This window comes from Alexandromys fortis, unplaced genomic scaffold (genome assembly GCF_014885135.2).
Source record: "Alexandromys fortis isolate MF-2015 unplaced genomic scaffold, M_Fortis_MF-2015_v1.1 scaffold_1, whole genome shotgun sequence".
Lineage (NCBI taxonomy): Eukaryota > Metazoa > Chordata > Mammalia > Rodentia > Cricetidae > Alexandromys > Alexandromys fortis.
Window position 1 is genome coordinate 4,020,359 of NW_026067927.1, and position 27,257 is coordinate 4,047,615.

The following is a 27,257-nucleotide window of genomic DNA, read 5'->3' on the forward strand; positions in this document are numbered from 1 at the left end:
GTTGGACAGAGCTTGCGACTAGGAGGCCACACAGCCACCGGATTCTGCTGAACACTGATGGCAACAGCCAGGAGCCTGGGCCTCCTGCTCTTTCTGCTACTTGGTTCAGGTGAGCACACGTGGTTCCTTCTAGCCTTCCTGCAAAGGCTGCAAGATGCCATGCTGCGAAGGACCCCGGGGAGCATGGGGAGAGAACCAGGGACTCAGTCAGGCTGGGGAAGTGAGGAATGAGAGTGACCACCTCATCATCTCTTTCGTCCTGTTGGGTCATTCTGTCCTGATAAATCCCATCATGCTGGGTCTCAGCTCCCTCTGTCACTCCATAGCGTGTTGTGGGTGGGTGGAAAGATAAATGTCCATCCATCCCAGCTGGGCTAGAACCTGGTTCTAGGACATGGTGGGCCAAAAGAGCTATTCAGTAGCCTCTGGGTTCCAGACAGAGGTGTTGGGGCCTCTGGAGTCTGAGCCTGGAAGGGTAGGCAAGTGCTCTGCCCCCATAGTCCACCCATCACAGGCTCCCCCTCCCTGTCAGCGCTGCTCAGTGTCATCAGTGATCGGAGCTGGGACCCAGGCCACTCCTGTCACACTCATTTCTGCTTAATATACCAACATGGGTTCTTAGTCCTGCTCTACCGCAGGGCAGCCAGCTCCCACCCTTACCTCAGTGGGCGGCTCCACGTCCTTGGCTGCGGAGTGCCGACTCTATGGAGTGGTGTGGTGCTCCTGTCTCGGTGCCCTGTCTGCCTTTGTTTCCTCCAGCTTTGACAAGTATCCTCGGGGTCCACTTCTCTGCATATCTGTCACCTGTGGGCTTGTGACTGGCCACATGGGTCAGCATCTTTTGGTTTAAAATAATCTCCTCTTTTCTTTAGATGTTAGGAGAATTGGTAAAGGACAGAATTCAATGTCTGGCTCAAAAGTGGGCAGATACTATGAGACATACTCACACCTGGGAGGTAGGTGCAGAAGGATCAGGTGTTTGAGTTCAGCCTCAGCTGCACAACATTTCTGAAGCTATTTCTGGAGGCTATTGGAGCCTCCAGATACAAAAGTAGATAGAAAAGGACAGTGCTGTCTTTTCCATGGCCGGAGCACATCCTGGGGCAGAGCAGGCTGCCAGGCAACCCTGGGAAGGCCAGCAAGGCTTTTCCAAGTGGTGACGTGGATCTAATGGTGGCAGAGATGCTCAGGACTGGGTGATGTCAGTCATCTGAGTGACATAGGAGTTGGCAGCTTCATATAGGATGTTGGATTCTGCCCTTTGTGGTGCATCGGATGCCATATTCCATTTACCCCCCAGTCCTTTTACTCACACACTCGAGAAGCATGTGTGGTGCTAAAAGGGGGCACGAAAGTGGTAGCTGCTTGCCTGACACCCTGAGCCTGAAGCGAGAGGAATGGGCTGTGGCTGTAGAAGGGAAAGGGGCCGGTGGCGAGTGGAGGGTCTCGAGTGTGAACACGTGTTTTCTGAAGGGAAACTGATAAAGCCTAGCAACAGTCATTTCTGCATTTGTTTTTGGAGACAAGGTTTCCCACATGCTAAGTGACTTGCTTAGTGAACCCCACCCCTGTCCACACTCACTTCCCTGGACACTAGGACTGACCCATTGTACATACCAGATAGATGCTCTCCTGAGCCACACTCCAACCTCGCGTGGTGAAAATCTGATGCAGAGAGTCCTGTGATATGAGCCTTTCCTGAAGTTTTTCCAGAAGCTAATAAAGATAGAGACAATGGATGATACACACACACACACACACACACACACACACACACACACACCAATTTTACTTCAATTAAAAGTCACTTCGTAAGGTGGTGGCAAACACCTTCAAACCCAGCATGCAGGAGGCAGAGGCAGGCAAATCTCTGAGTTGGAGGCTAACCTGGTCTACAGAACAAGTTCCAGGACAGACTCCAAAGCTACACAGAGAAACCTTGTTGGCTCTCTGTGAGTTTGTGATCAGCCTTGTCTACATAGTGAGTTCCAGGACAGCCCAGGATATGTAGAAAGACTGATTCTGTCTCAGAAAAAAACAAAACAAAACAAAACCACATAGTCCTACATGAGATGGGCTGTGTGCCCAGGTGTATAATCTGTTTCCATCTCCTGAAACAAAAAGGGTGAGAAGATCAAGCCTCAGAGAGATTGAGTAACTTTCCTGAGGACAAACAGCCAGGCTGTGACAGGAAGCCTCTGGGCTCCGCGGCACAGGGCTCTAAGTAGAAGTCACAGAAGCTGGTCTGTCTAGCTCTGTCTAGTCTTAGAGTAGCTTCCACCTTCTGACTGCTCCAGCCCCTGTGTCATCGTCCCCTCCCTGCACCTGGGCCTGCTGCAGCCCCTACCTACCCCAGGCAAAGCTGGGAGGCTAAGGTCAAGCAAGACTTGTGAGTTAGAGCCGGCTGTAGTTTCCAGGCCTGGGAGGATCCAATGGAGCAATGCAGGGAACCAGGCAGGCTCTGCGGAGGAGACATTCGAGGGTGACGGGACTGGCAGAGAAAGCTCTTCAGGGCGCACTGCATGGAAAGCCTTTGTCTAGAGAATCACATGCCATGCTTTTCCCCCAGTCACCACACCAGCCCCGTGAGGTAGGGGTAGCTCTTGGGAGTTGGGGAGGGTGGAGCCTGCTGGAGGGCAGCTAGCTGATTGACGGATGCAGCTACCTACCTAGTCTGCTGCCCCTCTGCTACCTGCCCCTTGTCGCTCTGTTTCCTCCATTAGTAAAAGGCGAAAGACTTATACCATCTGAAGAGAATCCAGAGTATGTTGAGACCACTGAAGAGTCAAGGAATGTTTGCCTGCTCAAGGGGAACCATGAGTATGACAACTTTGACTTGAATGACATTGCTGAGTGCTTCACCACGTGCGGGCCATCAGAGAACATCTCCTGTGATGTGGGGAAGTTGCAGAGGTGAGGGGAGAGGGGTCTGGGAGGAATGGGAAGAGTGGTCTGTTGGGAAGCCATAAGGTCATAAGCCCCCAGGGCCCTGGAACACACTGCTCCCTTCTTCACCCTGACGTGTTCTCTCTGACCTGGCTCCACCCAGGTAATCAGAGTCCCTACTGACTAGGGCAATGGTTCTCAACCTGTAGGTCATAAACCCTTTTGGGGGGTCAAAGAACCCTTTCACAAGGGTGGTCTAAGACCAACAGAAAACACAGATATTTACACTACAATTCATAACAGCAGCAAAATTACAGTTATGAAGTAGCAATGAAAATAATGGTGGCGGGGGAGGGGTCACCATAACATGAGGAACTGTATTAAAGGGTCGCAGCATTGGGACAGCTGAGAACCACTGGACAAGTGGATGCAGAGACAATTATCCTATCTCTGCCTTGGGAACAGTGGAGGGACAAAAAGGGACACACATAGGGATGACTTCAGAGTATGGCCAGTCAGAAGTGTGGACAGGGAGCCAGTTTAGCACAGAAGAGGAAGTCTGCTAAGGCCTTCTCTGGGAGGCAGCCTGGGAAAGGGATTCGAGAAGCGTGGAAAAGTTTTCCAGTGGACCCACACAATGGTGGGTGATATGACTGCATAGCTCCATAGTGCTGGGGACGGCCAACAAGGCTTGAATTGTGAGACTGCAAAGACATTCAGGGGACAGAGGCAACAGTGTCAAGATGGGACAGGTGGGGGATATAACTGGAAATATAAACAAGGAGTCAGGTGTGAAGGATCGTTATGGGAAACAGGAACACGGCATAGTTGAAGTTAAGAAGGGTTTGGTCAGCTCTGTGTTCTAGACTGATCGCTTGGACTTCAGGGCAGGATCCAAAGGCAGAAGTGAGACGGGATAGGACGTAATTCTGCAGGCTCCATGGAGCTGCTCAGGAAAGATAGCCCGGGGAGGCCAGAGATAGGCTTCATGACACCAAGGGGCTGGTTAGATGGGGTGGGGGAAGGGAAGCCTCCAGGTGCTGTCCCCGCTGGAGCCATTGCCAAGAGTAGCTCTGTCCTCTAGGCAAAGGGACCCCAAAACTCACCAGGGATGCTACCAAAGTGCCAGCTTACAGCCAGGACTCAGGAAATGGTTGTCGAAGGGTTGAATGAAAACCTCTGCCCAAAGCTGGCTATTGAGACCAGGTTTAGATCTTTCAGTGGCCTGGAAACATTCCCAGCCCCGCCTGCTGCTACTCAGACAGCTTCTTAGACACCTTAGGGCCTGAATAAACACCTTGGAGAGAGCGAGTGCCCTGGGGACCGAGTTGGTTCCCACCACATCCCTTGAGTTTGCCCTTTTATCTTCATAACGCTGTCTACAGTTACTTTTCCTATCACTGAAACAAGATAGCTTGCAAGAGCAAGCTAAGGGGAAGGCTGGTTCACAGTAGAGGGTGCTGTCCATCCATGGTGGGGAGGGCATGGTGGATAGAGAAGCTCTGTCCATGGCGACAGAGGCTTTCAGCTTGACTTGTCATGGAGGGGCACGGGAAGCAGAGGCCAAGAGGAAGCGGACCTCGCTTGTATTCTTCAAGGCCTGTCCTCTGTGTTCTACATCCACCATCTAGGCCCAACCTCCCAAACAGCACCACCAGAGGAGGTCAAAGTGTTCCCACGCAGGAACCCGTGGGACGTTTGACATCCAGACTAAGAAGAGCTCTGAAGTAGGTTCTGTTATCAACCCAATTCTCAGATGAGAGAACTGAGTGGAGTTCTGTGCAGTCAAAGAACTTGCCTATGATTGCACAGCGGGTAAGAAGTCAAACTGACGGGAGCTGGACCAGTCTGCCAATGCTCAGGTGTCCTCTAGGTTACCTGTAAAATGGGATTCAGAGGATGACAGCAGAGATTAAACACACACACCTGAGCGCTGGGGTTTCCGCCATCGTCCACACGGCCACATTGCGGGGTTCTCAAAGCCTTGCTTCCGACCTCTCAGGCTTCCTCACAATGTCACTGACGATTGATTGCGTGAATAATTCATGGAGTATTAGCAGACAGCAGGAGCTCAATAAATGTTAGTGTGCTTTATTTTAAAGGCTCTTCTGATTATAAAAATAATATATGCTGGGTATGGTGGCCATTAATCTCAGCACTTGGGAGTCAGAGCAGGCAGAGCTTTGGAGTTCAAGGCCAGCCTATTCTACATACTGAGTTCTAGGACATCCAGGGCTACACAGAGAGACACTGTCTCGGCAAACAAAAGGAACTACAAAAAGTAACACATATTCATTGAAAATCAGCTACAGAAAGGAGGTGAAATTTCCCCTAACCCATGAACCAGTGATGGCTATTGTCTTCATTTGGGTGTGTTTCCTTTTTCAGCCTCTTACATGACATGTAACTTACACCTTATTTCTTTGTGGGTGACTCAAGCTTTTAAGCATTTGTAGTTGTGTATTGTAGTGAACTTGTAGTCCTAGGCGTGGAGCTAGTGATTCGGGGGCGGGGGAGCACAGGGTTAACTCCAGAAGAAGCTACTGAGTGGTCAGATCAAATCTCGCTCCACAGATTGTGTCCTTGCGGTTGCCCCATAGCAGTGCTAACTCTTGGTATTCTTTGCTTTTCCCTTTAGTCATCCTCACAGAGACCGTAATGACATTTTCCTGATAACTGACTTTTAACACCTTGCCTTGTTCCTCTTGAATCTTGACATCTCTGTGTGCTTGTTGGTCTATAGAGCTGTCTGGATTTTCCATAGTGATTTGGGGATCTTTTGGATATTCTGCATGTGTCTCTGTGAATACGCACACTGAGAGTATTCTTTCTCTTCACGACTTCCTGTTCACTTTCTCAGCACTGTCTTTGACTGCTGCTAAGGTTTTTAATTTTAGTTACTATAATTGATCAGATCTTTAGGTTTGCTTTAAGTGTTATTATTGTGTGTGTGTGTGCATGTGCATGCACATGCACGTGTGTGTGTGTATAATGTTAGGGAACTAGCATGCCACAGCATATGTGTGGAGTCAATTCCTCCTTCCACCTCCCACGTGGGTTCAGGGATTGATGACAAACATCTTTGCTCCCTTGAGCCATCTCACAAGCCCTATTGTCTTTTTTTATTTGCAGAGAAAATGGGTATTTAGTGGGTTATGAAAGGGAAAGAGAAAGGGAAGAAGGGGGAAGAACAGAGAGAGAGAGAGAGAGAGAGAGAGAGAGAGAGAGAGAGAGAGACGGGGGGGGGGGGGAGAAGAGAAGCCACGACAGCAGCTACCTCTTCAGGAGAGAGACAGAAAAGGAAGGCACCCCATTGCCTTTTTAAAGAATTTCTATTCGAAACCAGGCAGATGGGACTAATGGAGCGCCTTTAATCCCAGAACTCAGGAGAAATCAGAAGGCTAAAGAGATCAAGTCCAACCTCAGATACATGATGAATTTGAGGCCAACCTGAGCTACATAAAGCCAGATCTTGTCACAGACAAAAAGAAAAGAAACAAACAAAAATAATTTATCTACACTAAGATCACAAAAATGGCCCCCTTCTGGTTTCCTCAAAAGTTTTATTGCTTCCTTGCTCACACGTCTAAGCTCTGGTGAGGAAAGAGCCAACTGCTCGGTTCCTCGGAGCTTTCTACTTGGCTGGCAGAGATAGCAGTGTTGGGAGAAAAAGCTTGCTGCTTATTTGGGGCCTTTGAGTCTCAGGTTTGTTTCTCTTCTCTCACACACCTCCCTGAGACCTCCTGATGCCTTGCTGTGGCTCCAGAGCTCTGAGCCTGTCTGAGGCAGGGCCTGATCTCACTGCTGCCGTAGTCAGCGCTGAGGCAACTTTCTTCCCCTGGGTTTGCCTGTCCTGGTGACATAAAGGGAGTCAAACAGCATTTAGGAATGGCTTCCTTCCCTTAGCGTGCTCTTTTGGTTCATCCCTGCCCTGGCCAGTCAGGTGACCCATGGTGTTTTGTGGCCTGCGGTGACCTTTATTCATCAGGAACTCAAACTCACAGTAGAATGATCTTAGGAAGAACAGATGTCCTAGGACAACAGAGGCCTCATGTTCACAATTTTAAACAGGATGTCACCTCGAGGTCGTCACTGTCCTAGACTTTATACAGATGTCACCCCAAGGCTCTCACTGTCCTAGACTTTATACAGATGTCACCTCAAGGTCGTCACTGTCCTAGACTTTATACAGGATGTCACCTCAAGGTCGTCACTGCCCTAGACTTTATACAGATGTCACCCCGAGGTCATCACTGTTCTAGAGTTTATCTATGATGTCACCCCAAGTGTTGTCACTGTTCTAGCTGCCATTGACAGGGTGCCACAGCCATTGTTGCATGACTTTGCTTCTCCATGCATTTTTAGGAGAATAAACAACTCTTTCTGATCCCGAAGCAGAAGTCCAATGCCATGCTTCTTTAAAAATAGATATGTTCTAATAATAATAATTATTCTTTTAATGCATAAAGTTTAGCACTAGAGAGGGTGGCTCAGCAGTTAAGAGCGCTTGCTGCTCTTGCCGGTGACCCAGGTTCAATTCCCTGCACCAGGCCACTCACAAACCACCTGTGACTCCTGCTGCAGGGGATCCAACACCCTCTTTTGGCTTCTTCCCGTGCCTGTCCCAAGTGTGGTAGAGTTTGCATGACTACACACATCTGTCAACCCCTCCCCTCAGAAAGCTGACAAAAATTTCAGTCTCACAGAAGGCCTATCATGCTCCCCCCCCAAACATGGAGGATATTAGTAACGGTGGCAACCAAGGCGGGGTGGTTAATTTTTCTTAACATTTTCAGTTATTTTTAGATTTTTTTTTAATTTTATGAGCGTGAGTGTTTTGCCTGCATGTGTGCATGTACACCAAGGACATGCATTGCCTGTGGAGGTCAGAAGAGGGTGTCCCATGCCCTGGAACTGGAGATATGAATGGTTGTGAGCCACTATGGGAGCCGCTGTGTATGTGTGACATCTGTAAGAGCAATGGGTGCTTTTAGCTGCTGAGCCATCTCTTCAGTCCTTGATGGTGAGTCTTGATTGTCAACTTATTTGTGTTGAGCAACTGGATGACAGAACTACCTCTGATTGTGTCTGAACTCCTTTCAGGGATAGTAGAATTGTGAGGGCTCTGAGCTAGCCAATGGTTTGAATGCTCATGAATTCAAACTTGGAGTAAACCGCAGGGGTGGGAGGGTGGAACTGGAAAGGTGCTGCCTAGCTGGGGCATCCTTTGAAAGGGTGCCTCTTGGCCCTGTCTGTCTGTTTCCTGTTATGCCCTGCTTCCCAGCAGCAATGAGGTGAGCAGCCTTTTCCTTAACTCACATGGTTTTCCGCCTCACCATAACAAGGAAACAGTAAAGACACTCACCTGGGGGCTCTGGGGGCTAAGCCCTCTGAAGTCATAAGTCAAAATAAGTATCTCCTCCATTAAACTGTGTCTCTCAGGCAACACGCTGATAGCAACAGTGCCCTTGTGGTCACTGGTCTATAGTCCAATGCTTTTTTAAGTTTACCTATCCTGGAACTAGATCTTGTAGACCAGGCTGGCCTCAAACTCACAGAGATCCGCCTGCCTCTGCCTCCCAAGTGCTGGGATCAAAGGCGTGCGCCACCGCTACCAGACTACATTTTATTTGCTTTTAAATTTGGTTGTATTATCTTCTTTTTCATCAGTGAGTGGGGGAAGGGTCAGGGTCTGTTATAGCCCAGGCTTCAAATTGACTAAGGATGACCTGGAACTCCTGATCCCTCTGCCTCCGCCTCCCAGGAGCTGGAGTCACAGGACTGCGCCACCTCAGTTTAGAATCCTGATGTGGATGCAATGGATAACACACACACACTGTCCGCCACTAGAGTTCAGTATTAGGATATTTATACAGTGTGTGAGGCCATCGCTGCAGTCACTCTCGATGCTTGTCTGCAGCCTGCTGCTGCTCCTGCCCCACCACTGTCGGTCTGGCCAGCCTCCTCCTCCTCAGGACCACCTCTGGGCATCTTGTATAAAGGGCACTCTTTCGAGTGAACCTTCCTTCCTTTAGTGCAGTGAGCCTCATCCATAATTTATGGTCTTTATTTTAGTTTGATTACCCATGCAAATATATCACATTCTGTTGTCCATTTACCAATTGATGGGCATTTGAACTGGTGCCAGTTTTTGATTGGTCTGAATATTGTTCCTATGAATATTTTAATTCAAGTCCTGAGGCCATATGTTGTCATTTGTTGGAAGATCTATGCCTGGGAACAGAATTGCTGGAATATACGCTGAATATATGTTGTGCTCCATAAAAGACTGCCAAACTGTCTCCTAAAGCGACTGTGCCATTTGCTTCCTGTCGGCAGTGTGAGAAGGCCCTCATGCGGTTCTGGCCACTCAACATCTTTGCATGAGCTCATTGGTCATTTAAATAGTTTCCGCTGTTAAATGGCTCTCTCTCTCTCTTTCTCCCTCTCTCCCTTCCTCCTTCTCGTTTCATTGTCAGAAATTCCAGAAGGTCACTCTCTGACAGAGAGTTGTCACCACAACATATTGTATCTGTATGGTTCGTATAGGGTGTGAGGGTCGGGGGGATCAGTCAAGTGCTTGTTTCGATCTGTCCTCTTGGGGAAGAGGTCATCAGAACTAGCTTACCATGAAGCAGATGTCTGGGTTGAACCCATAAGAAAGACTGGAGGAGGGGTGGGGTGTGGGTGTGGAGACTGCTTTTGAATAGGAACGTTCCGCTTACATTCTAGACAATTGGGAGATCCAGTGTGGTCGTGCGCATCTATAATCCAAGTCTCAGGAGGTGGAGGAAGGTGGGCTGTGAACTTGAAGTCATTCTGGGACTGTCGCACAGAAGGGGGTGGCACTAAAGCAACATAAAATAATGAGAAGTCGCTGTACCCAAGAACCACACTGGGGAATCTTCCTTAGGACAGTGAAGTGCGCTGTTTTGCAAAGCTGAGGAAGGTCTCTAAGTACATAAGGTAGGAACGTATAGAAGCATATATTCAATTCACTATTTACCAGTTTTTGTGGCAACAAAAATGTCAATTCTTCTACAATTTCTTATTTTATTTGGTACCAATGAAAGCCAACCCTTCCCTGACTATTAAAGGTAAATCAAAGCAGGATAATATACTCTGCTCCATGGATTCCACAGCCTCATCGCTATGATTCTGGTCCAATGTTTTTCGGTTTTCTTATGCTGTCTCCATCCAATGATACTTGCATGTTTTTGCATGGTTTACTTTTCTATTCTACAATCTATTCTCTGTTGTCTCTATAGGGTCCTTTCTCTCTGATAACTATGGCTATTCAAAAACGGTGACAAAAATTGGAGTGTAGTTTAGAGCACTTGTCTAGCATGCCTGAGATCTTATGTTTCATCCCCAACACAGAGAGAGAGAGAGAGAGAGAGAGAGAGAGAGAGAGAGAGAGAGGAGAGGTGAGAAAAGGGGGAGAGAGAGAAGAGAGGAGAGGAGAGGAGAGGAGAGGAGAGGAGAGGAGAGGAGAGGAGAGGAGAGGAGAGAAAGAGGGAGAACTGCCGTTTGTCTCCATGGCCTCGGTCTGGGTGTATCTTCCTCTAGCCTCTTGCCTCCTATCACTACCTCAGCCTTCACCTGTTCAGGGTTTCTTGGAAAGGTGACTAGTGAATAGAGGACTGGAGAGAGGTCAGTAAGTTGTGGTGTACAAGCATGAAGACCTGAGTCCTGATCTCCAGGACTACATCTTTAAGAAGTGGGCGGGAGAAGTGCTAGAGAAGTGGCTTAGAAGGTAAAAGCTCTTGACACACAAGCTGGACAACCTGACATCAATTCCCAGGACCCACAGAGTAGAATGAGAGAACCAATCCCTGCAAGTTGTCCTCTGACCTCCAGATGCAGTGTCACTCACATAATAAACAAATAAAGTAATTGTAGAAGATTTTAACCAGGCAGTGGTGGTGGTCGTGCCTTTAATCTCAGCACTCAGGAGGCAGAAACAGGTGGATCTCTGTGAGTTCGAGGCCAGCCTGATCTACAAGAGCTAGTTCCAGGACAGCTAAGGCTGTTACACAGAGAAACTTTGTCTCTAAAAACCAAGAAAAAAGAAAGAAAGAGAGAGAGAGAGAGAGAGAGAGAGAGAGAGAAAGAAAGAAAGAAAGAAAGAAAGAAAGAAAGAAAGAAAGAAAGAAAGAGGCTTGTGATCCCAGCACTAGGAAGACAATAAGAAGGCAACAATTTGGGCCCAGGCTAAGGAAAGAGACCCAAGCACAGAGAAGGTTCTAAATTTCAGCACCACGGAGAGTGACACCAGCCCTTCTTTACAGAATGAGAGACAGCAGCCTTTGTGTTGTCTCTAATACCCTCTGCTTTCAGGCAGTCAAGTCCCATGTGGCCCAGTTTTCTCTCTCTTTTTCCCTTCCTTCCTTCCTTCCTTCCTTCCTTCCTTCCTTCCTTCCTTCCTTCCTTCCTTCCTTTCCTCCCTCCCTCCCTCCCTCCCTCCTTTCTTTCTGTTTCTTCCTTTCCTTCTTTCTTTCTAGTTTGAAATCTATTTTGTTAAATATTAGGATAGCTACACCAGCTTGTTTCTTTTTTTAAAAATTATTTATTTATTATGTATACAATATTCTGTCTGTGTATATGTTTGCAGCCAGAAGAGGGCACCAGACCTCTTTACAGATGGTTGTGAGAGCAATGCTCTTAACCACTGAGCCATCTCTCCAGCCCCCACCAGCTTGTTTCTTAGGTCCATTTGACTTAAAAAATCCCATCCCTTTACTCTGAGGTGATGTCTGTCTTTGAGGTTGAGTTGTGCTTCAGGTATACAGCAGAAGAATGGATTCTGTTTCCATATCCAGTCTGTTAGCCTGTGCCTTTTTATAGGTGATTGCCAGGGATTGCTAGCTCCTGTTATTTTAGTTTTTGTTGTTGGTGATGTTATTGTGTGTTTTTTTTTCCTTCTTTGGGATTTGCTGCTGTGAGATCATCTATTACCTGTGTTTTTGTGGATGTAGTCACTTCCTTGTGTTGGAGTTTTCCTTCTAGTACTTTGTATAGGGCTGGGTTTGTGGCTAGGTATTGGTTAAATCTGGTTCTGTCATGGAATATCTTGTTTTGTCCATTTATGGTGATTGAAAGTTTTGTTGGGTATAGTAGTCTGGGCTGGCATTCATGGTCTCTTAATGTCTGCGTAATGATTGACCAGGACCTTCTGGCTTTCATTGTTTCCATTGAGAAGTCAGAGGTAATTCTGACAGGTTTGCCTTTATATGTTACTTGGCCTCTTTCTTTTGCAACTTTTAATATTCTTTCTTTATTCTGTATATTTAGTGTTTTGACTATTATGTGGTGAGGGGACTTTTTTTGATCCAGTCTATTTGATGTTCGGTAAGCTTCTTGTATCTTCATATGCATATCTTTCTTTAGGTTGGGAATATTTTCTTCTATGATTTTGTTGAATATATGTTCTGTGCTTATGAGTTGAACTTCTTTTCCTTCTTCTATCCCTATTATTCTTAGGTTTTGTCCTTACATGGTATCCCATATTTCCTGAATATTTTGTGTTAAACTTTTGTTAGATTTAATATTTTCTTTGACTAATGAGTCCATTTCCTTTATTGTATCTTCAGTGCTTGAGATTCTCTCTCCCATCTCTTGTATTCTGCTGTTTATGCTTGCATTTGTGGTTCCCAATCATTTTCTCATAAATTCCATTTCTATCATTCCCTCTGTTTGTGTTTTCTTTATTGTCTCTATTTCAGTTTTCATGTCTTGAATAGTTTTCTTCATCTGTCTGATTGCTTTTTCTTGGTTTTCTTTAAGGGATTTGTTGATTTCTTCCAATTTTTGTTTGTCTTTTCCTCCATTTCTTTGAGGGAATTTTTTATTTCCTCTTTAATGGCCTCAAACATTCTCCTAAAGTTATTTTTTAGGTCATTTGCTTCTGCTTAATTTATATTTAGTTGTAGGGCCACTAGTTATTGGTGTCATATTGCTCTTTGTGGTGGTGAGTGTGTTCTTACCTTGTCTACCCATCTTTTCCTCCAAATGGCGTAGTTGGGGCTGTGTTTCTGGTCATCAATCTTCCAGGTGCCAGTGGATCCAAGGCCCAGATGGTTGCTCCTCATGGTGCAATCAGATCCACAGTTCCAGTCACCCCAGAGGTCACTCAGTGTTCCTGGAGGTCACTCAGCACTCCCAGGGGTTGCTCTGCAATACTGGTGGTCATTCGTGCTTGCTCCCACAGAGGTTGCTTGCTTGGGGCTGCCACTGAGGTCACTGCCTTGGGCCTGCTCTGGTAGAGGTCACTGGCTCAGGCCTGCTCTGGTGGAAGTCACTGGTGTGGACCTGCTTTGGTGGAGAGGTCACTGATTCATGCCCAGTCCCACAGAGGTCTCTGGCTTGGGCCTGCTCTGGCTGAGGTAGCTGACTCAGGCCTGCTCTGGCAGAGGTCGCTGGTTCAGGCCTGTTCCCACAAATGTCCCTGGCTCAGGCCTGCTCCCTCAGAGGTCCCTGACTTGCATGTGCCCCACAGAGGTCTCTGGCTTGGGCCTGTTCCCTCAGCGGTTGTTCCCTTGTACCTCCTCCTATGGAAGTTACTGCCTCAGGTCTGCTGGGCGGGGGTTGCTGGCTTGAGCCTGCTCCCATGGCCTTCTTTCTTTTTTTTTTTTTTTTTCCAGACAGTGTTTCTCTGTGTAGTACTGACTGTCCTACAATTTGTTCTGTAGACCAAGCTGGCCTTGAACTCAGATATCTGCTTCCCTCTGCCTCCCAAGTGCATGGATTAAAGGAGTGCATTATGCCACTTTTTTTTAATACACACATACATTTATTTAAGCCAGGTATCATGGCACATGACTTTAATTCCAGCACTTGAGAGGCAGTGGCAAGTGTATCTATGAATTTAAGGCCAGCTTGGTCTATAAGGCTACATGAGACCTGTTTTTAAAAACCCAAAGTATATTTATTATTGTGTTTTATGGTGTGGGTAGGGGCACACATGTCACTGCACACATGTGGAGGTCAGACAACAAGTCTGTCCAGTCAGTTCTTCCTTTCTGCCTTTATGTGGGTTCCAGGAATCAAACTCAGGTCGTCAGGCTTGCTCAGCATGTGCCTTTGTCTTCTGAGGCCTCTTGCTGGCCTGTGGCTCAGTTTTTAAACGCTGAATTTTTAGTATACAATGAGCCCTCGATAAATGTGCCCAAAGAGATGCATTCACATAAGATATGCATAGCCAAAAGAGTATGAGAAGACATTCAACCTCACTGGGTCACTAAAAAGATGCAAATCAAAGCCACCACCTCTTTATAGCCGTAAGTATGGCTACAGGTGGAAGCAATACTAACCAAACCATTGTGTTGTCAAGGCTATGGAGCTACTGGAGCCTTCATACGCTGCAGGTGTGGATGGGAAATGGTGCAGCTGCTGGGGAAAACCATCTGGTAGCTGTTCAGGAAGCGAAACGGAGAATTAGAATATGACCTAACCATTCTACTCCCGTGTATGTGCCCAAAAGAGTTTAAAATAAGTCTGCGAGCACTCGTGAGTTGGCACAGCAGCCCTGTTCACAGCAGCTGGAAGGTGGAAGCTCTAGTTTGCCTTCTGTTGCTGTGATCAACACCACAGCCCAAAGCAGCTTATGGGAAGAAAGGGTTTATTTGGCCATCATCATGGAGGGGAGTCAGAGGCAGGAACTGAAGCAGAGAATTTGGAAGGAGGCTCCTTACTGGCTCACTCCCCATGACTCATTCAGCTTGCTTTCTTATACAATCCAGGATCACCCATCCAGGGTTGAGCCACCCACAGTGGACTGGGCACACATCAATCATTAATCAAGAAAATGCCCCACAGACAAGCCCGCAGGACAATATGATGGACTCAATCTCTCAGTCCCTCTTCCCAGGTGACTCTAGTTTGTGCCAAGTTGACAAAACCTGTCTAGCACAGTGGGAAATATTTAAGTGCCCTTCATGGGTGGGTGCACAGAGCCGTGTGTCCATCAGAGGTACAAAGATCCATATGCCCATCAATGATGGTATCCAAAGATCCATATTGCATTTTGAAAGACAAACATTAAGATATTCAGAGGGCACCAAGGCCAGCTGGCCTGGATCTGAAAAAGCCTGGGATAAAACCGGACTTGCTGAACATAGCAGACAATGAGGACAACTAAGAACTCAAGAACAATGGCACTGGGTTTTGATCCTACTGCACGTATTGGCTTTGTGGGAGCCTAGGCAGTTTGGATGCTCACCTAACTAGACCTGGAAGGAGGTGGGTGGTCCCTGGACTTCCCACAGGGCAGGGAACCCTGATTGCTCTTTGGGCTGATAAGGGAGGGGGACTTGATTGGGGGAGGGGAAGGGAAATGGGAGGCAGTGGCAGGAAGGAGGCAGAAATCTTTAATAAATAAATACATTTTTTAAAAAAAGAAAAGAAAAGATATTCAGAGGGATCTCTAGCTCGACTCCTTCAGGATCAATTTCCAAGCCATTCCTCTTCCTCACATTAACAGTCCAGAGTCTCTGAGATTCTGGGCTAACTATCATCCCAAGAGCCTGATGAGTGGGTGGCTCAGCCTACAAGCTCCTCCTCCCCTGGTCCCTTGCCCCTTGCAGATACTGGCTGAACTATGAGTCCTACCTGCTGGAGAATTCCAAGGAGACTGTGGACAAGCCTTTTGTTAAGGCCTTGATTCGGAACGTCAGCACAGACGTCTCAGAAGACCTGCTCTTCTCTCTGACGCCCTCCCAGGTGAAGAGCTTCCTGGTGGCTGGCTCAGGCCTCTGTGGTATCCATCAAAGCTTACCCCTCCTGAGTCAGGGTACTGGGAGATTCCTGAATTGGCACCCCTCTCAGCCCTTGATGTCCTCAGAAAGTCTCCTTTCTCCCAGAGGCCTTGGGTGCTCATCTGGAAGATGAATCTCTGGCACCTCCAAGCCTAAAGTGCCCACTAACCTCTCTACCAGAGCGCACATCTGAAGTCAGAGTAAGGGCACACTTGGCCTCAGAGCAACCGCATGGGAGGGAAGGCTGTAGATTTACACTGGCCCAGATTCAAAGACCTCTGCCCTTACCAGCCATGCCATTGTGGGCACATTACTCTTCTGACCCTCCATTTTCTTGCCTGTAAATAGTGAGAATATTGCCCACTTTCAAGAGATCAGAAGTCAGGCAGAATGATGCACACTCATTCTCCTGGTACTCAGGAGGCAGAGGCAGGAGGATTGCTCCTGAGTTCCAGGCAAACACAGGCTATCCAGATAGCCTCTGTCTCAAAAACAACAGAACAAAAACATATTGGAAAGAGCATCTGACTTAATATCCAAAGAATTCATGGTACAGCAAGGGCTCAGCAAGTCCTCAGTCTTCCCTCAGGGATGAAGTTGAGGGCAGAGGTCCGGGCATCTTGCTGAGTTGCTCATCACCCAACATCCTCAGCCATTTATGATGCTGTACCCTCTGCGTAGGGTATGCACTGATCCAAGGCATCACCCACATGTCCTTTTGACAAGATCTGGACTAGGAAAGTGAAACTGGGGCTTCAACCCCAACTCTTCCCGGGAGCATGGACCCTTCTGAAGCAGGGAACTGGCAGGTGCAGGCTGAGGCCCCAGGGTACCCAGGAGGCCAGCGACTAGACAAAGCATGCCCGGTGATTTCTGGGGAGGTTTGTTCTAACATTCTAACTATGCTCGGTTCCTATAACACTTCACTGTTGGGCAGGAAGGACTTCACACTCAAGGTGAATACAAGTCTCTTGCACACCAGGGAAAGCTTCTTTCCAGGATGCCCCACACACACACACACTTAAAAGCAGAGCACGGTTGCACCAACACAGTCACGCTCAGCTGGTCCCTGGGATGGGGAAGCTGGGCCCCACTGTTGATGCCTAGTCCACGAGAAGCAGAGCCTCCACCCCAGAACTAAAAGTCCTCAGATGCTGCCCCTTCTCCCAACATGCTGCAGTTTCTCTCCCAACGGGGATAGTAGCACCACCTGAGTGGGGGCTGGAATCCTCCAGGTAATGGAGGGGCTTCTGGGTTCATGGTTACAGATCCCAAAGCAGGTGATGCAGGGTGAGGTCCAGCCCACTGACAGAGTCCGACTTCCCAAGAGCCTGTTTGGAGCCCTCCTGCCTGGCAAGAGGTCTGCCGTCCGGTTGGCCATAACTGTTCTGGACATTGGTGCGGGGAATGTCTTCAAGGTAAGAGGCCTGCTGGGAGCTCAGGAAGCTGCAGTTAAATACTCAGTGGGCCAGACTCCCTGGGATGTTCCCTAAGGCAGCCAGGTCATCCAAGAGCCATTTCTACAGTCTATGGACTGAAGACAATTCTAATATCCTGACATCAGTAGCTGTTGGCTGTGTAGGAAGTCCAAGTGGGCTCATGCATGCTCGTGTGTCCTTGCACATGCAAAAACACACTTTGTATTCCCGAGAACATGTAATCAGGTGTGCTCAGATATGACTCTGTCCAACACGGGCCAACATGCTCTCCCTGGACAACGCATGCCAGACGGCGCTCCTGAGGCATGCACCCATCCGCTTAAACTTAGCCTCAAGCTCTTCCGGTTCAGAGATGTCAGGGGTTGGCTTTCAGCAAGGTGATAGAGAGCCTAGATCCTAGTTCTGCCTAGCTCAGCATGTTATAGGGGGCAGCAGGAGGATGGCTGCCTATGCCCCTGGGTTGCTGGATCCCTGCTCCCTTAGTTTCAGGCTTTGACTCCAAGTGAGGGGGCAACCTAGAGTTCTCTAGCTAGGGCAGGTAATAAGGTCAGCCCCTCCTACAGCCTAGCCTCCTGATACTGCCTCCTAGGGCCCCAAGCTCCTCCAGGACAACGGCAGCAGCGTGTTGAACAACCGCATGGTGGGCCTGAGTGTGGGCCAGACGCACGCCACCGGGCTAACGGAGCCAGTGGAGATCACCTTCTCCCACCAGCGTCAGCCACCTGTGAGTCTTCTGCCCAGGCCTGGCAGTTCCCGGAGGGCACACAGCACCTGAGCTCTGAGAAGCCTTGCATGGGCCTTGTGCCCTTTACCCAGAAGAAACCATCAGGGTCGTGCAGAATTATGCCCAAAGACATCTGTCTGCCCTGCCCTTGTGAACACACATGCCCCATATGTCCCATCTCCGTGTTCATAAATGTGTGTGTGTGCTTCCATACCCAGCAGGCAATGGTCCTGAAGGTATGTGTGCACAAACAGGCAAACCCTCTTATGTGTGCCGTGTTTATTGTATTTCCCACACGCACAGCAACTGTCCAGGGAGCACTGATTCCCAGGCATGCAATCTCCCCGTGTAGCCTACAGAGGTCTTCCTCTTAAGGCACATGTAGGCCCCGGGAGCACCCTGTCTCCTCCCTGCCTCCCCCTCCTTCCTTTCTTGACTTGCACTCTCTGATTTCAGAATATGATCCTCACTTGTGTATTCTGGAATGTGGTTAAAGGTAGGTCTGGAAGACTTCTCTAGAATGAGAAAAAAAGGAAGCTACATGCTTCCATAGGGCTGAAGGTGAGGGTAGAGGCGGATCCTCCCTTCCCTCTTCTTCTCCCCCCACCCCCGCCCTTACTTTTCTGTGGCCCCCAGGAGACTGGGATTCCCAAGGCTGCTCCACGGAGCTCGGGGATGAGAGGACTGTCTGCCGCTGCGACCACTTGACCTTCTTCGCCTTGCTGCTGGTAACAGCCCATGCCCTCCTGATCTCAGAGGTCCAGCCTCTGTCCTGGGAGAGGCTTCCTGGCTGGCTGGGGTTTGGGAGATGTGCGGACCTGGCCTCTCAGTGATGTGATGTGGACTTGGGGTCATTACAGAGGCCGATCTTGGACCTGGCCACAGCACAGACTCTCACTCGCATCTCCCAAGCAGGCTGTGGAGTCTCCACGATCTTCCTGGCCTTCACCATTGTTTTCTATGTTGCCCTCAGGTGAGCGGCCCCACCCCCTTTCTCTCATGCCCTCAGGGAGGTACAGGAAAGGGATAAAGTATTTTTGTCCTGTGGCCTCACCTGGTGGCCCTCTCTGGTCCTGAGTCTGCTAGTTGACAAGGTGGGACTAGCATTTGAAGTTGGAAGTAGGAGAAATTCAGCTCAGATGGGCGAACGCAGGGCATGATTGATTCATGGAACTGGAAAACTCACCTCCTGTGGCCCAGGCAGGGCTAGAACTAGGGGCTCCACCCAAGGCCCCAGGGGTTGGCCCTACCTTCCACAGCTTTTCTCTCTCCTTTGTCAGGATGCTAATTTCAGCCTTTTCCTCAAGAACGGCTCCTTAGATATTCAAGCAAAGATGAAGCTCCAGAATTGAGGTCTTTAAAAGCAAACATTTTGAAATAATTATAGACTAACTGGAAACTGCAAAAATAGCACAGACAGTCTGTGGCTCCTTCCCGGAACTTCCCCAAGTATGTCATATGTAACTGTAGAGTATCATCAAAGCCAGGAAGCTGTCAGTGGTAGAATATGGTTAAGTAGTCTCAAGACCCCTTCAGTTCCACTGCTTTAGACATCATCAATATGTGCATGCATGCATGTGTGTGCCGCATGCATGCAGGGATGCATGCATGTGTGTGCATGCAAGTGCATGCATGTGTGTGCATGTGAGTGCATGCATGTATGTTTGTGTGCCCACATCCACGACTGGAATGGGGATACAATCTGTCTCAATGAAACTACTTGGCCCCTGTTAGAGTATTCAAAGTTGCAGCAGAAGGCTGAGCACTTCTGTAGGCACAGAACTCTGGGGTCATACTTCTATGTGTATGCATCTTTACCTCATGAATATCTAGTTGTTTTAGGGTCTGACTTTGATCACAGGCCGATGACCCAGGCCACAATGGTCACAGGGTAGAATGTACAGGCCGGCCAAGCCATTTGACTACTCTTGGATTTAAATGGCAAGAGACTAACAACCACCTTCCTAGTTCCTTGTGGCTGAAGGTGGGGAAGAGTGCCCCTTCAGGGACATGCAAGTTTCTCCAGCAAGGAACAGGCACGGGACAGATAGCCCTGCCACCAATGACATCCCATACCTGCTGACGTGACCTTCCCATCTTTCCAGTCCAGGGACCCTCTGTCTTTCTCATGTGCCTCTGTCACCGAGTAGCCCTGGGCTTCAGCCCCTGTGTGCTGCTCCCACGCCATCCCTCCCCTTTCCCACCCCTCCAAGCACTGGCCTAGAACACAGTCGCTAGCCCGTTCCCATTCTCAATGAGCTGAGTGTACCTCACCAGCTAACCATGCTGCTGGATCCTTGAGCAGAGCCTGGAGCGCTAGAGGAAACGGTTGCCAGCTTCCAACACCGGAGCCTAGTAGCTTGGGTAGACATGCCTCTTATCTCCACTCCAGAAAACTGTAGGCTCTGACTCTCGAGTGGGAGGCCTCCTGGTCTTTATTGCTAGGAAATCAGAGTGGCAAGAAGTCCCACAGAGAAGCAGGGCGCACTGGCTGGGTAGAGACTCTGGGACCCTGAGCAAGTCTCTGGCCCTCCCCCAGCCCTGCTCACTGCTACATTCTAGGCCTCACCCGTTTGCCCACATCTGCTCACCCAACTCACATACCCAGAGCTTCCTGCCTCCTGTGCCCAGCATGGGTGGATCTCCTGTGGCGAGGTAGCAGAGAATTTCACTGTGCTATTGGGAAATACCTGCATGGTCAAACCTGGGAGACAGGAGAAAACAAAACTCCGTCATTGTCCTTCTCTCCCAGGCTCTCTCTGCAGAGGTTCAAGTCTGAAGATGCCCCTAAGATCCACATGGCTCTGAGCAGCAGCCTATTTCTCCTGAATCTTACCTTCTTGATCAGTGTGGGAAGCGGCTCTCAAGGCCCCCCATCTTCCTGTGGGGTGCGAGCTGCCATCTTCCACTACTTCCTGCTGTGTGTCTTCACCTGGATGGGCCTGGAGGCCTTCCACCTCTACCTGCTGGCCATCAGGGTCTTCAATACCTACTTTGGACACTACTTCCTGAAGCTGAGCCTGCTGGGCTGGGGTAAGCACAGGCTGGAGGGGTAGAAGGCAGGTTAGAGGGCTAAGGAGGTAGAACCTATGGAAGCCCAAAGCTTGCGGGATGGACGGCTGCAGGGCTTTGAGACGAGCTCACCCAAGGGAGCACTGGTGATGCCCACCTCCTCCCCTTGCCCCAGGCTTGCCTGCTCTTGTGGTCATTGGTGTTGGGAGTAGCAACAGTTATGGTGTTTACACTATCCGCGACCAGGAGAACCGCACCTCTCTGGAGCTGTGAGTGGGGCTGTGGGGAACAGAGGGTGTGGAGGTCTTTGGTTTCCTGGGAGGGAGAGAGTGAGGGGAGGGGGCCTTAGGAGGAGAACGACAATGCTAAGGATGTTCAGATCCAGCTGACTGTAACACAGGAGGCAAATGGAAGTCTGGAGTCAGAAAGCGAAATAAGGGACGCAGTCCAGGAAAGATGGGGCAGTTGGGGGGGGGTATCTTCTGTCACTGAAGATCAGCCAGGAAAGCTTCCTGGGGCCCAATGGACAGGGGCTTCCTACTCAGCCCCAGCGGCTGTCCTCCTCCTCCTCCTCCTCCTCCTCCTCTTCCTTCAGGTGCTGGTTCCAGAAAGAACCTGCTCTTTATGCCACCGTCCACGGCTACTTCCTTGTCAGCTTCCTCTTTGGAGCTGTGGTGCTGGCTCTGGTGGCCTGGAAGATCTTCACGCTGCCCAGTGTCACAGCGGGCAAAGAACAGGGGCAGACCTGGAGGTCGGTCTTCACTGTTCTGGGCCTCTCGAGCCTGGTGGGCATGACCTGGGGGCTGGCTGTGCTCACGCCCCTGGGGTTGTCCACCATCTACATCTTTGCCCTCTTCAACTCGCTGCAAGGTGAGGCTGTCTCGTCGGCACCAGGGGTACCTGGGGGGCAGGGAGGGCACTTTCCAGGACACAGGATCCCACAGAAACCAACTCAAGTCAAAGGTGCTAATTTTAGATATGCAAGACTCATGTGGGATTTAGGGCAGCAAGGGTGGCTGGTGTCACCGGGGCCAGGATCAGGAAAAGCCACATAAATCAAAGCAGATATTCCCACCTTCTGTTCTGGAGCTGAGTGTTGTCTTCTACCTAGGCTCTGTGGCAACTCTGTCTCTCTCTGCTTTCCAAAATGACTGCCTAACATGACTCCTTCAAGCCTCTGAATCAGGTGACCACCGCTAGTCCTAACCAGTCTTATCTAGGAAGGCAGGGCCATGTGATTCTACAGGACGTAGAATTCTAAAGAAGTTTTTAATGTATTTAATTTTTTAAAAATTGCTACAACAAAATGCCCAAGAAAAGCAGCTTACTAAAGGCCTCCCCTTGGCTCACATCTCACGAGTGCAGACCCTGTGATGGAGAAGGCGTGATGCAGCTGCTCACATCATACCTGCATCAGGACATGGGAGACAGACAGGTGCAAGCACTTAGCTCTCTCTTTCTAATTATTAGAATTGTATTGGTTTATTTATTTGTGCATGAATGCATGCACCTGTGGTGGTCAGAGGACAACCTGTGGAAGTGGGTTTTCTCCTTCCACCATGTGGTCCCAGGTATAGAGTCCCTGCGGTCGGGTTTTCTGGCAAGCACCTTAACCACTGAACCGCGTCACCAGACCTCTTTGAGATTTCTTCAAGGCCCTTGGAACGGTGCCCCCTACTTTTAGGGTGGGTCTTCCCACCTGAATCAACTTGAGCTACAAAATTCCTTAGAGGCACGCCTAGGGGCTTGTCTCCTAAGTGAGTCTTGATCCTGTCAAGGGGACAGTGTTAACCATTGCCCACCCCCAACTCCACCAGACAGTCAGTACTTCTCATCCTCACTCATCTCTAAGTCAGAGCGGCCTTGTCCCTCCCTCAGCCCAGTTTTCACAACGAATGTGTGCGTGCGTGGGACCCAGGAGGTCTTCCATGCACTGGCGTATCACCAGCATCCTGAGCCAGAGGCCTGGCTTCCTCTGGAGAGCGCACATAGCCACTTGCCCAGTCAACCAGATGAAACAGAAAGGGGGTACACTGAGAATAGCTACCCTGGAGGAGCAGGAGGAACAGCATCCTCTGCCCTGACTTCAGGGTGATGTCAGCCTTGGCCTGGCACGCAGAGGAAACAAAAGACCGGGCAAGCAGCATGCACAGTCAGGACCTTGTTAATCATTACTTTAGGACAGTTATTCAGGGAGCTGTCTGCAGTGAGAAAGTGGAGTAACATTAGCTTTTGTCACAAGATGCTCATTGGTTAGACTCATTGTTCCAAGAATCCAAGGTGACTACAGGAGAGGAAGACTCAGAAAATGGCAGGTCAGGAAGATGGGGGGGGGTGCAGGGGGGGGAAGAATGCATGTTAGGTCTGTGTATTGGGCCGTGACTGTTGAGACGGCCAGCATTGCTCCCCTGCTTGGGAACAGGACCCTGCAAAGGCTGCTGGTTAATAATCTACTGATTACATCAGCCTTGAGGGAGGATTGCCATTTTAGACGTACACTCCTTAAACGTTCAGCATGTCTGTGTACACAGTTGAAGTACCCAGTTTAAGGCAGGGAAGGAGAGATCCACCAAAATTCTACTCTGGGTTTGGTTACATGCTGGCATCTGCTGGTCCAGGTGAAGATCGGTGCTGTTAGCCAAGCCTCTCATCTTTAGGGGCACCATATTGTCTGCAGTGGAAGCCACATACCACAGACACTCTCACGTTAAGGTCCTAGCTTTCAGTTTGATACATGTATGTATGTGGGGCGTGGGCAAAGAAAGGGACCATGGGAAGGAAAAAGGTTTAAAGGAAGAGGGTGGGGAGAAGGAAGTGGAATACGTGGAGCATGAGAGTAGACAGGGACGGCTGGGGTGAAAGGTACAAGCTGGGAGACAGAGGTGGAGAGGGAGAGAGCACCCAAAACAAATTATGTACGAAAAAGTCATGGTGAGCACCTGGAGAGGTGGCGCAGTGGCTGAGAGCACTGGCTGCTCTTCCAGAGAACCCAGGTTTGGTTCCCAGCAGCCACATGGCAGCTCACAACCTCTGTAACTCCAGTTCCAGGGAAGCAAGTGCCCTCTTCTGGCACTGGGCACACTTACATGCAGGCACAAACATTCATATGCATAAGATTAAAAAAAAAAAAACTTTTTCTTAAAAGAAAAGAAAATGTTACAGTAAAATCTACTTTTTTTGTATGTTAACTAAAATAATAAATTAAAAATGGGCGGGAGAGATGGGTCAGTGGGTGAGAGCATTTGCTGCTATCATAGAAAACCCAGGTTCAGTTCCCAATACCCCCTGGGAGGTCACAACTATCTGTAATTTCAGTTCTTGTGAATCCAGTACCTATAGCTTTCGCAGATACCTGGTCCACATACATACATGCAGATAAAACACACACACACACACACACATAGTCAATCTTAAAAAACAATATACAGACACAGACACACACACACACACACAATTGCATTAGGACTATCTGAGATAGTCTCCAGATAAATAATCATTAGTTCATATTTGGAATATCCCAGAGGTTTGGAATTGGGGAGAGAGGCATCTTGAACTAAGAGATGACATCATTATTCTTTTTCGCTTGTTTGCTTTATTTTGTTTTTGAGACAGGGTTTCTCTGTGTAATGACTCTGGCTGACCTAGAACTTGCTTTGTAAACCAGGTTGACCTCAAATTTACAGAGATCCGCTTGCCTCTGCCTCCTGAGTGCTGAGATTAAAGGTATGCACCACCACCACCTGGCTAATCTCACTATTCTTGCATGGGCTACATTAATATTGAAGCCTGTGTGTCTCACTCTGATGAGTCTAAGTTATTTGGTTTTCCCTCCACGTACAACAGACAGAGCCCTTGGTACCTTTTAGTGTCTCAATATGGTTACCGTTGTGTGGCGTTTTCATTATGAATTCCCTTCAGACACACAGTTGTACTTCCCAGTCAATTCTGCCCTTCCTCTAGTTTTTATACGCTACTACGCCTTCCCTTATCATCCTGCTGGCAGGCACCCTGTAGCCGTCCTTCACAGGAGGATGGTGGGGAGTGTGGTGAGGCGAGCCTGTGTGATGAGCCCGGTGTGGCAGTGGCGTTGGTTTATATAGCTGGGAATGCCTCTGTTTTTTTTTTTTTGTTTGTTTGTTTGTTTTTTTTGTTTTTTGAGACAGGGTTTCTCTGTAGCTTTGGAGCCTGTCCTGGCACTAGCTCTTGTAGACCAGGCTGATCTCGAACTCACAGAGATCTGCCTGCCTCTGCCTCCCGAGTGCTGGGATTAAAGGCGTGCGCCACCACCGCCCAGCGAATGCCTCTGTTTTGCTCTTCCTTTGCTGTGGTAGGTATGTGTGGAGATTACCTCAAGGCTGGTGTTTGTGGTCTCTAAGGTTTTATTTGGTTCTATTTCAGGAATAGATTCCATTTTACCTAATTCTTTAGTCAAGTGCCTGACTTTAGAGTGGAGCCCCTGCTTTGCCGCAGCCTGTCCCAGGCTCACCGAAACCCTCTCTTTACCACAGGCGTCTTCATATTCTGCTGGTTCATCATCCTCTACTTCCCGAGGCAGAGCACCACAGCCCCCTCCTCCGGCACTGCCCGCCTTGGCCAGGCCCACTCCATGTCACAGGAGTAGGTGACTGAAGTGTGCTCTCAGCTCCAGCTGGGTTGCGTGACCTCAGACAGCTAGCTCCCCCTACTTCCTTCTGGGTTCCGTTGCCTTCTCTGTACAGGGTGTCTGAGGAGGAAGAGAACAGAGACCATGCTGAACCATATGACTTCGAAGCTCCCATTCAGAGAGCTGGAGATAGATTGATGGCTTGAGGAGGACACTGGTTCAGCTCCCAGCACCCACACGCTGGGTCACAACTGTCTGGGACTATAGTTCCAGGAGCTCTGATACCTCTTCGGGTCTCCAAGGGCAGCAGGCATGAAGGTGCTGTATACACATATATGTGTGCAAAACACTCATACACCTGAAATAGATATTAAAAAGTATTTTGAAAAGCTCCCATTCTGATGTGTTCATGGGTCCAAAAAGCTGCAAAAGCAGATTTGCAGGACAGTTCCTATTAGCCTGAGACCAACCACTCTGGCAGAGTGTCATCTTTACCCCTGCTGCCATAGAGACGGATCTCTACATCTAACAGCTGTTTGCAGCCATGGACCTCTTCTCATCTCACTGGGAGCCTGGGCCAAAGAGAGGAAACTCGGTGAAGCCCCTGCAAGAAACTCCAGTCTTTCGTGTTCTTTCCCTGCCACTCCCACTACAATCCCCCCTTACAGCTGCCTGTCTGTCCATCTTCCCCAGCCTCCTGGGACATTCACAGGGGATTGTTCCGTATGTAGAGGGCTCAAGGTTTCTTTGGGGGCTTTGATGGTCTTCTACCTACTCTACCCTCATCTTTGCTCCCTAGTCGGGGCTCATCCTAACTGCAATTACTGCACCATTGAGGGCTGAGGTTCTCCTAAGTTCCCAGGACACTTTTAGAGAATGCCCCTCAGAGGGTGAGCTTCCAGGAACACCCGCACTCACTCCACTTGACTGCCCGGTAGGAGGTCTGAATCTGACCTGCTGCCTGCTGTCATTGTTGGGGCACAAGTTGAGGTCCAGAACTAGAGCCATGCCTGCTCCATCCACGTAAGTGCATGTGGCCAAGGGGGGACGGGAGAAAAGGCCACCCTTTCCACAATGTCCAACTCCTATAAGCAGGGACCTAGACAGCCTTGTCACCATTTCCGCCCAGCCTGAACAGCAGGCCTTCCCACGTTAAGCCAATAATTGTCGCACATATTTTAATAAACGAATACTTGTTGGCTGAGCAAATGGATGTATGTGTTTTCATAAAGCTGACAGATTCCCGGAGAAGGGGATGCTTCAGGCAGGAATCAGGTTAAGCATGTGGCTTTCGGTGGCTCAGCCTTCATTTCTCAACCACAGCTTTCTTCTGCAGCTTCAGAGGCCTTGAAAGAGAAATGGGCCAGCACTGCCACCTGCAGCCTGAGAAGGTCCCTATCCTCGATTTTGTGGAAGAAAGGAATTTCTGTAGAGCCAGTGTGAAGCATGTTGTTAAAGAGAGAGTGTGTGTGTTTGTGTGTGTGTGTGTGTGTGTGTGAGAGAGAGAGAGAGAGAGAGAGAGAGAGAGAGAGAGAGAGAGAGAGAGAGAGAGATTTAAATGTAGATTTAAACAGGGGAGCTAGAAGAGGCGCTCAGGGAAGGGATAGGTCACACCTGAGCGTGTGAGTGTGGCTTCTCAAGAGAGCCTCTAACTTCAGGTCCTGACAACTGCCCTTGATACATGTGTGATCTGAGTGGCTCTCAAGTGACAGCTCAAGCGGCTGGTGAGTAATTTCTTTTCTTTTCTTCTCCCTTTTGGATAAATGAGATTATACAGTTTCTCCGGCGATGCCTTGCAGGACCGTTATCTGGTCAGGTAAAACTGGGTCGCAGGCTGC

The 27,257-nt window shown here is 49.1% G+C and overlaps 1 protein-coding gene across 1 annotated transcript; it reads left to right on the plus strand.

Moving 5' to 3' along the window:
• Positions 1-25,812, plus strand: Adgrg3 (adhesion G protein-coupled receptor G3). Its single transcript, XM_050144231.1, has 12 exons — positions 1-109; positions 2,724-2,913; positions 15,471-15,606; positions 16,910-17,059; positions 17,670-17,804; positions 18,261-18,300; positions 18,441-18,532; positions 18,665-18,777; positions 20,557-20,837; positions 20,992-21,085; positions 21,412-21,686; positions 25,325-25,812. The coding sequence occupies exons 1-12, from the start codon at positions 58-60 to the stop codon at positions 25,435-25,437; spliced, it is 1,671 nt and encodes a 556-aa protein (XP_050000188.1). The 5' UTR covers positions 1-57; the 3' UTR covers positions 25,438-25,812.
• The last annotated feature ends 1,445 nt before the right edge of the window (positions 25,813-27,257 follow it).

What these genes read in the sequence shown, in the direction of transcription:
- Adgrg3 (XM_050144231.1), top strand. Translation starts at nt 58, where the DNA reads ATGGCAACAGCCAGGAGCCTGGGCCTCCTGCTCTTTCTGCTACTTGGT. An exon ending in GATGTGGGGAAGTTGCAGAG is followed by an intron (nt 2,914 to 15,470) that starts GTGAGGGGAGAG and finishes TGCCCCTTGCAG; the next exon opens with ATACTGGCTGAACTATGAGT. An exon ending in GTTTTCTATGTTGCCCTCAG is followed by an intron (nt 18,778 to 20,556) that starts GTGAGCGGCCCC and finishes CTTCTCTCCCAG; the next exon opens with GCTCTCTCTGCAGAGGTTCA.